The sequence below is a fragment of the Pantherophis guttatus genome, chromosome 6 (genome assembly GCF_059756535.1).
Source record: "Pantherophis guttatus breed Tessera chromosome 6, ASM5975653v1, whole genome shotgun sequence".
NCBI classification, from domain to species: Eukaryota; Metazoa; Chordata; class Lepidosauria; order Squamata; family Colubridae; genus Pantherophis; species Pantherophis guttatus.
The window spans coordinates 12,836,122-12,844,769 of NC_142068.1; the positions used below are offsets into that span (position 1 = coordinate 12,836,122).

The following is an 8,648-nucleotide window of genomic DNA, read 5'->3' on the forward strand; positions in this document are numbered from 1 at the left end:
TAAATAAATATAAAATATGAAACCTAAAACATCAGCCTTGAAAGACCCTGGAAGATCACCTTGCTTTTGAGCACTTTCCTAAAATTTTAATCGTTATTCCTGCTTTGTTTCCAATCTTATTTTGGAGGGATTATAAACTGAATGAAAATACGATAGGAAAATATTATAAACCGAATGGAATACGATGCAGCGTAAGAGGCTGCTGTTTCACGCTCTTACCAATAGGGGCCACTGCTCTCTTTCTGAGTCTCCTTGGAAAGTTTGCAGCAGCCCCTCGGGCGGAACCAAAGAGGAAGTGACGAAATGGAGCTTCCGGTTGGCGGCGCAGGCGCGCTGCCGTCTTTCTCTCTCTGTCTCTCTGAAGCGTGATGGCGGCGAGCAACGTTTCGTCGGCAGCGACTCCTCTCCTGTCTCTGGACCCGGAGCGGCAGCGCGAGTTCCAGGCTGAGGTGCAGCGGGTGCGCAAGGCGGCCTCCAAGGTAAGAAACCGAAAGGGGCACCGTGGTGGTTTCTCCCGCCGGGCGCTGGGAAAGAGGAACTTCCAACGTCTGTTTACGCCTCTCCTCGTTTTTCCCTCCCAGAATCAGAAGGTGAAACCTGGCGTCGTTTACGTGGGTCACCTCCCGAGAGGCCTCTACGAGCCTCAGCTCCAGGAGTACTTCAGCCAGTTTGGGACAGTGACTCGGGTCCGCCTTTCGAGGAGTAAAAAGGTAAGCTTTCTCTCGGTTATCATCATTCATTTATACGTTTCACGTTTGTTAACCGCCCGTCTCATGATAGATGGATGGGTAGGTAGGTAGGTAGGTAGATAGATGGGTATATAGATAGATGGTAGGTAGATGGGTAGATAGATAGATAGATGGATAGAGATAGCTAGATGGATGGATAGGTAGGTAGGGTAGATAGGTAGATGAGTAGATAGATGGGTAGGTGGATGGATGGGTAGATGGATTGGTAGATGGATAGGTGGGTGGGTGGGTAGATAGATGGTAGGTAGATGGATAGAGATAGGTAGATGGGTGGATAGATGGATGGATAGGTAGGTAGATGGATAGATGGGTAGATGAATGAATGGGTGGATGGATGGATAGGTAGGTAGATAGATGGATTGATAGATGGATAGGTAAGTAGATGGGTGGGTAGATGGATAGGGATAGGTAGGTAGATGGGTAGATGGATGGATAGGTAGGTAGGATAGGTAGGTAGGTAGATGAGTAGATAGATGAATGGGTGGATGGGTGGATAGATGGGTAGATGGATAGGTTGGTAGGTAGATGGGGTAGATGATAGGTAGATGGGTAGATGGATAGAGATAGATAGGTAGATGGGTAGATGGATGGATAGGTAGGTGGATGGGTAGGTGGGTGGGTGGGTGGATGGATGGGTAAATGGATAGAGATAGGTAGATGGATGGATAGATGGATAGATACATACATACCTTGAATTTATATTGCTGCCTATTCGCCCACGGCGACTCAAGGCAGCTTACAGAATAAAAGACCACATTTAAAACAGTAAAAACTAACAAAAAGAATCAAATAAATTAATATAGTACAATATAACAAAATCACACTCCCCGCCCCGGTGACAGCAGATCACACGAGCCATTTAATGGGCTCCATCCCGCTCTGGGTTCCCCAAGGCCGCTGACAGAACCAGGTCTTCAGTGCCTTCCGGAAGAGTGTTAGAGTGGAGGCCAATCTAATCTGGAGGGGGGGGACAATGATGTTCCAGAGAGAGGGAGCCACTACGGAGAAGGCCCTTCTTCTGTGGCCCACCAGGTGTATCTCCCTTGGGGATGGGAGCCGCAGCATTCCCCGTCTCCCCACTCTGATTGTCTCATGGTTTCTAGGCCAGCACCTTGACCACTACACCAAATTGGCTTTTATGCTCTTAAGCTATGTGTGTCTGTTGAGTGGCTATTCTGGGAAACTCAAGGGAGCTCGTATAAAAGCAGTCACCAAATATTTTCCTTCACAACAACTCTATGGGATAGGTAGGTTTGAGAGAGAATGGCTGACTCAGAGTTACCCAAAGAGCTTCCATCACTTAGGGGGCAATATTTAGTCATTCATTTCATGTAGATGATTCTGGATGGTGCACACAATTAAGAAGAAACCACATAGTGTCAGAGCAAGTGAAACAAAAGCCATTGAAGCAATTAGAACAATTGCAAACTATATGTGGGAGAGTGTATTTAGGGTTCTACATGCAATATAACCATTTTGCAATTTTGCGGCTGGTTCTGATCTAGCTACTTAATCCAGGCCTCGTACTGCTTACTTTTCCAATGGCATTCCTCCTTACAGGCTAATATATTTTTAGGCTAGAAGCTACCAAAACCTTGCTAATTTGAATTAACTTTGATGATGCTTCCCTGTTTTTTTACAGTGCATATTGGTGATAAAGCATTTTGTATTGTATAGGTCAGAAAAACTTTTGGATTAATATTGTCGCTGGGTGACTTTGGGTCAGTTGTTCTCTCAGTCTAACACCGCACGGGGTTGTTGTAAAACAAATTGGCAAAAAGACTGCTTTATGTCCTGCCATGAGCTGCTGAAAGAGGCAGAAATATATCTACTAATGGTAATAAAGCAAAAAATAATAATCCTTCACCTACATTTATAAAAGTATTGTATTTTTTAAAAACAATTGTCTCCTTCTCTTTGATAGACAGGAGGAAGCAAAGGTTATGCTTTTGTGGAATTTGAATATGATGAAATTGCAAAGATAGCTGCAGATACCATGAACAATTACCTTGTCCGTGAAAAACTCTTGAAATGTGAGTAAATATATATATATATATTCTTTCATCTCCTTTTTTCCTAATCTATGTGAGTTTCAGAATTTGCAACTGCTCTTTTTGCAAGGATTATTGTTATTCCCAGGAGTATTTTACCTGCCTCATCCACATAATGAAGATGCACCTGTAAAGGACCCCTCCTATCACAATGTGAAAGGAGGGAATGTTTCCATGGGGATTCCTTTCCTTTAGAACAGTCTGCTCTAAAACGAGGATAGCTTTCACTTTCATAATCTTTTGAAGAGAAGGTACAACTTGACTATTATATAGGTATACAAGCACCTATATTATTAACTTATATATTAATTGTGTCGTATATTTTAGAGTTGTCCATTGCTTAATCCTTTGGGATTGATGGCATAAATACATTTTATAAATAAAATAAATAAATAAATAAAAATAAAATAAAATAAATAATGCAATGCAATGAAATCTTTTGCATTGAGATTAGGCATGGCTGCAGCTTTATTCTCCATTACACTGTCTGTTTTGAAATATAATTCAGTATAGATTTTCCTTTTTTAAAATATATTTAATATATCAATATAGATGTATTAATGGATATATCTATATTTGTCTTGATAGTTAGGTTTGAAAAAAGGACAGAATATATTCTTCTTCCTTCCCCAAAGTAACAGGGGAAAATGGTTGAACACCACACAGCATTTAAATCAAGCTTGATCTTGCAGAAGTGTTTTATTGCTTTATCTGTTTGTACAGGTGTTTGGGAACAATAGCAAATGAGTTTATTTCTTTATGGAAGTAATACACCCCCCCCCCCAAAATCTAGCATGTCTGCAGGGATTTGCAAGAACAATAATAATGCGCTATTACAATATAGAAAAATAAAATGCACTGTAATAATATAGTATGAAAGTAATCATATTTATTTAGCCAATTTGTATGGCAAGTGTTTTGGGGAGGAAACAATATTAAAGTCAACAACAGTTGCAAGCAAAAATTGAAATATATAGCATATGTGCAGAAGAGAAAAGTTATGCATGCCACAAGGGGAAGCAGTGATCCTGCATATCTTTGTTTAGCTGAAGCCATAATGCATTGATATTCTGTGTTTAATACCGCATTTCCCTGAAAAGAAGATCTGATCTTATTTTTCTTTTGACTCCCCCCCCCAAAAAAGAAACCGCTAGGGCTTCTTTTTGAGTGGGTCTAATTATTGACTCACCTCACGGCGACGGCAACCAGAACCCAGCCCAGCAGGAGCCCGCTGCCAGCCCATTTCTGCGGCCGCTTGCCGCCACTCGCACACTTAACACCCCGGCCTCCGTTTCACCATCAGAGCTTCCAGAAAGCCCTCAGCAGCTGAGAAATGGGCTCTGGATTGATGCGCATGGCATACCTAAACACACGGCTTCCATTTCACCATCAGAGGCCTTCCGGAAAGCCCTCTGCAACCAAGAAACGAGATCCAGATTGATGTGCACGGTGCCCCCCGCCCCCGTCCCCCCCCTCCTGGCTTCCATTTCACCTTCAGATACCTTCCAGAAAGCCCTCTGCAGCCAATAAGAGAGCTCCAGTTCGATCCAGAGCTCTGTTATCAGCTACAGATGCCTTCCGGAAGGCTCTGACGGCGAAAAGGAGTCCGGGGGCAAATGCGTGCAAGCGCCATCAAAGAAGTGGGCCGCAGAAGAAAGCAGGGCAGGTGTCGGGGTGTGCGAGGCCTGGTAAGTAGGGCAGCTCCACCACCCCACCTCATCCTAGCTTAATTTTTACCTCGCCCCACCCCCTGCACCCTGGGGTGGGCGGGGTCTTAATTAGGGCTAATTTGGGGGGTAGGGCTTAATTTGAGCACATGCAATTAAAAACCATGATAGGGCTTCTTTTCAGAGTAGGTCTTGTTTTAGGGGAAACACGGTATATGGACTCGAGGACAATTTTCTATTACTGTTTGAAATATTTTTTGAGGCCGCAATTAAGGTGGAAGCTTTTGTAATGGCCTTGCTCTGTTTCTCATGGCTGCTCTTGCCTTGATTGCATGTTACAGGTGAGTTTATGCCAGCAGAAAAAGTACATAAAAACCTCTTTAAGGGTTCCGAGCGAAAGTTCAGAAAGCCATCCTATCCAGCCGTAAAACGCTACAACCGGACTCGAACAGCACAGGAGGAAGAAAAGATGGCTGAGAGGCTGTTGAAAAAGGAAAACAAGTTGCGAAAAAGGCTCGCTGAGAAAGGAATAGATTATGATTTCCCTGGATTTGTAAGTGAATGTTCTTTTTTTTCCCTCCTGAATAATACGTAGTATAATGAGAAGAACGAGGCATAAACACGATTATTGCATACTGACTGTAAATTTAAATGCCTTAAATTAGAATACAAAGGTTATATTGTCACTGGAGACACTCCAGACAACTGGAGACGTGAGATCATTTGACACATGATTCAGACAAAAGCTTTTGGCTCCCTATGGACTCAAAAGATTGGCAGCAAGGTTACCAGAGCTGGGTTTTTAAACACAGATGTGGATTTTTCCATCCCTGTCTGGATTTCTAGGATTTTAAAATTTAATGAAATCATAAAGTGTTTTGTATGCATTATATTGTACATATTAGGTAGGGAAAGTAATTTAGTTTAAAATTAATTTATTGGCGGCTTTCTGGGTTTTTTGTCTAGAATCTGGGTTTATTTGAGCATGAAATCTTGGGTTTTTTTAAGGAAACCCCATTGGCAACTCTGAATGGCAGCCACTGACAACTTTCTTAAAAAGACGCTTGTGTCATGCAAAGACCGATATTAATCTTCTCTTCACCCTGTTTTTAATGAGAACTGTTTGTACTGAGCTTCATAGCTTCAAGACAGATTCAATATGCAAACCGTTTTAAAGATTATTAGTTAACATATTTATTGTTAAAGTTGAATTACAGGGTAATCTTAATGCTGAGATTCTCTTTCTTAGAGAGCTCAGATGCCTCCAGTAAAGAAAAAGATGATTTCAAAATCAGATTCAAATGAGGATGCATCCGTGGATGATGAAGTAAGTGAAAGTTTGGGGTTTTGAAATCTTCTGAATTATGATGGGCCTTTTTTTTTTTTTTATTTGATTTATATGCCGCCCTTCTCCGAAGACTCAGGGCGGCTTACAATGTGCTCAGCAATAGCCTTCATCCTTTTGTATATTTATACAAAGTCAGCTTATTGCCCCCACAAACTGGGTCCTCATTTCACCTACCTTAGAAAGGATGGAAGGCTGAGTCAACCTTGAGCCTTGGCGAGATTCGAACCCTGCAGTAATTGCAGGCAGCTGGTCTTAATAACCAGCTTAATAACAGGTTGAAGAAGGGAAAAAAATATTGGAATACAAGTAGTCCTTGAATTACAACCATAATTGAGCCAAGTTGTGCTGGTCATTAAGCAGGCCATATTACTGTGCACAGTTTTATAAACCTTCGGATTTTTATAAAACTTGCTCGTGTCAGCTGCTTCGTGACTTGCTATTTCAGCTGAAATAGCAGGTCACGTTGTAAGTCACGTGGTTTTCTTGATACCTGTCAGTTTTCGTATATAGCTGGTCTTCCAGAATGAATTACTGATAAGGACTGAGGTATTACTGTATTATACTATACTAATGCCAACACCTGTGTGTTTATCTACCCTGTTTTTCAGAGTATAAGATGCTTCAGACTATAAGACGCACCTACCTTTTTTGATGAGGAAAACAAGAAAAATAAATCTGCTTTTGCTTCCTTGCAGCAAACAGCCTGCTTTACTTTCATTTTCGTTTTCAGCATAGCTTGATTAGCACAAGAAGAAAAAAAATCTGCTCCAGCAATTTACCTCCTTTCAGCAAACAGCAGAGGCCTGCGCAAAACAGCTGAGAGTCCGGAGGCCGATCCAATCAACTTGTGCTAATTAGGCTTCACTGAAGCTGAAAGGAGCAGTTTCTTCTTGCTGCTTGCTGCAAGGAGATAAACTGCTGGGAGGCAGAGGGCAAAGGGTGGGCAGGCGGGGCTACATTCGTGTATAAGACACACCTAAATTTTCACCCCCTTTTAGGGGGGGGAAAGGTGCGACTTATACTCTGAAAAATGCAGTAATTCCTAAACAGTCCTATTAATAGTTCTGAATGTTTGGTTTTTCAGTTTCTCAGTTCAGAGGAAGGAGAGAAGTGCTTTAAAAGCTGCTGGAGGCTCTCAGCATCTCTGCTGGGTTGTGAAGCTGATGGGTTCAGTTTCCCTTTTCAGCTTGTCAGCTGTTGATTTGCTGAAGTCCAAGCTTGTTCTTCTTTGCCTGCTAAGCTAGCAGCTGCCCCACTCCCTCAGCTGCAAATGCTTCCTCCCTGCTCTACCCTAGGACTCAAATTGTCCTCCTGCACACCCACATTCGAGTGCTATCAGTATTTTCCTGTTATATTTGGAAACCAGGTGTGGTCCAGTGCTCTTGAAATTGCCTTGAAGTCCCAGAGAAGGGAAGGTTTCTGAAAGACTTTCCTTCCACAATGCCCTCTTAGAATGAAATCCTTGTCCTTTTCCTGGGTATTCAGAAGGGACGTATTTGGGAAACTTAGATAACTTGGCTCATCCTATAGCAGTGATGGCTAATCTTTTGCCATCACATGCCAGGAGGGGGGGGCAGGGGGTCACGCGCGCACGTGCCCACGCTTATAATTCTATGCGCCCTGTGCATGCACGCGTAACCCACTCCTCTCACTCCTGGCACACAATGGCCCGGTAGGCCCATTTTTCACCTGGCTCCAGAGCCTCTCTAGGAGTCTTAGAAGGATGAAAACAACCCCCCCCCCCAAGGTCCTCCAGATGCCAGAAATGGTCCGTTTGCCAACGGTGGGACCGGACGTTGTCAAATGAGCTGTTTTCGGCCTCAGGAGGACCTCCAGGGGGGCTGGGGAAGGCCATTTTCACACACACACCCCGATTCCTAGAGAGGCCCTGGAGCCAGGTGAGAGAGAAAAACGGGCTTTCCCCACCCTCTGAGGCCCTCTGGAGGCAGGAAACAGCCTGTTTCCTTACTTCTGGTGGGCCCAGAAGGCCCGAAAATCAGTGCACGCCAGAGCTGAGCTCGCATGCTTACTGATATGGCTACGGAACGCGTGCCATAAGTTCGCCATCACGTTCCTATAGCATTATTTCCCATCTCTGTTCTGTATCATTTCCAAATAATACAGACTTAGGAACTTAGCCATGGAAAGAGGATAATGAAATTACCATATTGAATTAAATTTAGAATATCTGGGGGAAGTTGTTCTCGGTATTTTCTTCAGAAAGTTACTATGAAGAGGTATCAGTTTTTTGTCTTGTATTGTCCAGATTATGATTGGTAGAGAGTTTTCCTGTTTCCATCATTCCCAACAAACATTTCAGCTTTTTGTAAAAATAATACTTCTTTAAAATTAGCCCACAATGGGTTCTTCTTAATTCAATCATTTTCTTCTCTACCTGTCCAGGATCCCACGCCAGTGTGTACACCAACATTTTTTGAGCGCCGAAAATCTCAGCCCGAAGATAATGAAGATGAAGAAATAATTTTAAAATCACCACTTACAATTACAAAGTCTACCCTGAAACAAAACAAAACAGCAAAACTACAGAAAAAAACTGCAAATAAAAAATGTAAATCTTAACACTTTATCATAAGAGCATTTCTTTTCTACTACATAAAATGTTTCTCAGTTCCATGGAGAAGATCCTATATAAATTCCCCAACCTTTCCAGCTTTGTGGACTGGTGGGAGATGGGGGAAGAGGGGATGTTCCATGCAAGCGGCCGGCAAGTGCACACACAGTTCCATTTGTGCATGCGCTTGGGTGCTGCTTGTGCAAGTGGGAATGCCTGCTCACCAAGTAGTTCAAATGGGTGTAGAGCCTACTCAGGTGA

General features: G+C 42.8%; 1 protein-coding gene across 1 annotated transcript; it reads left to right on the forward strand.

Annotated features, from left to right (window-relative positions):
- Positions 1 to 225: 225 nt before the first annotated feature.
- On the forward strand, positions 226 to 8,402 carry NIFK (nucleolar protein interacting with the FHA domain of MKI67). Its single transcript, XM_034438931.3, has 6 exons — positions 226 to 479; positions 582 to 710; positions 2,674 to 2,782; positions 4,809 to 5,020; positions 5,717 to 5,794; positions 8,219 to 8,402. The coding sequence occupies exons 1-6, from the start codon at positions 369 to 371 to the stop codon at positions 8,393 to 8,395; spliced, it is 816 nt and encodes a 271-aa protein (XP_034294822.2). The 5' UTR covers positions 226 to 368; the 3' UTR covers positions 8,396 to 8,402.
- Positions 8,403 to 8,648: the final 246 nt, after the last annotated feature.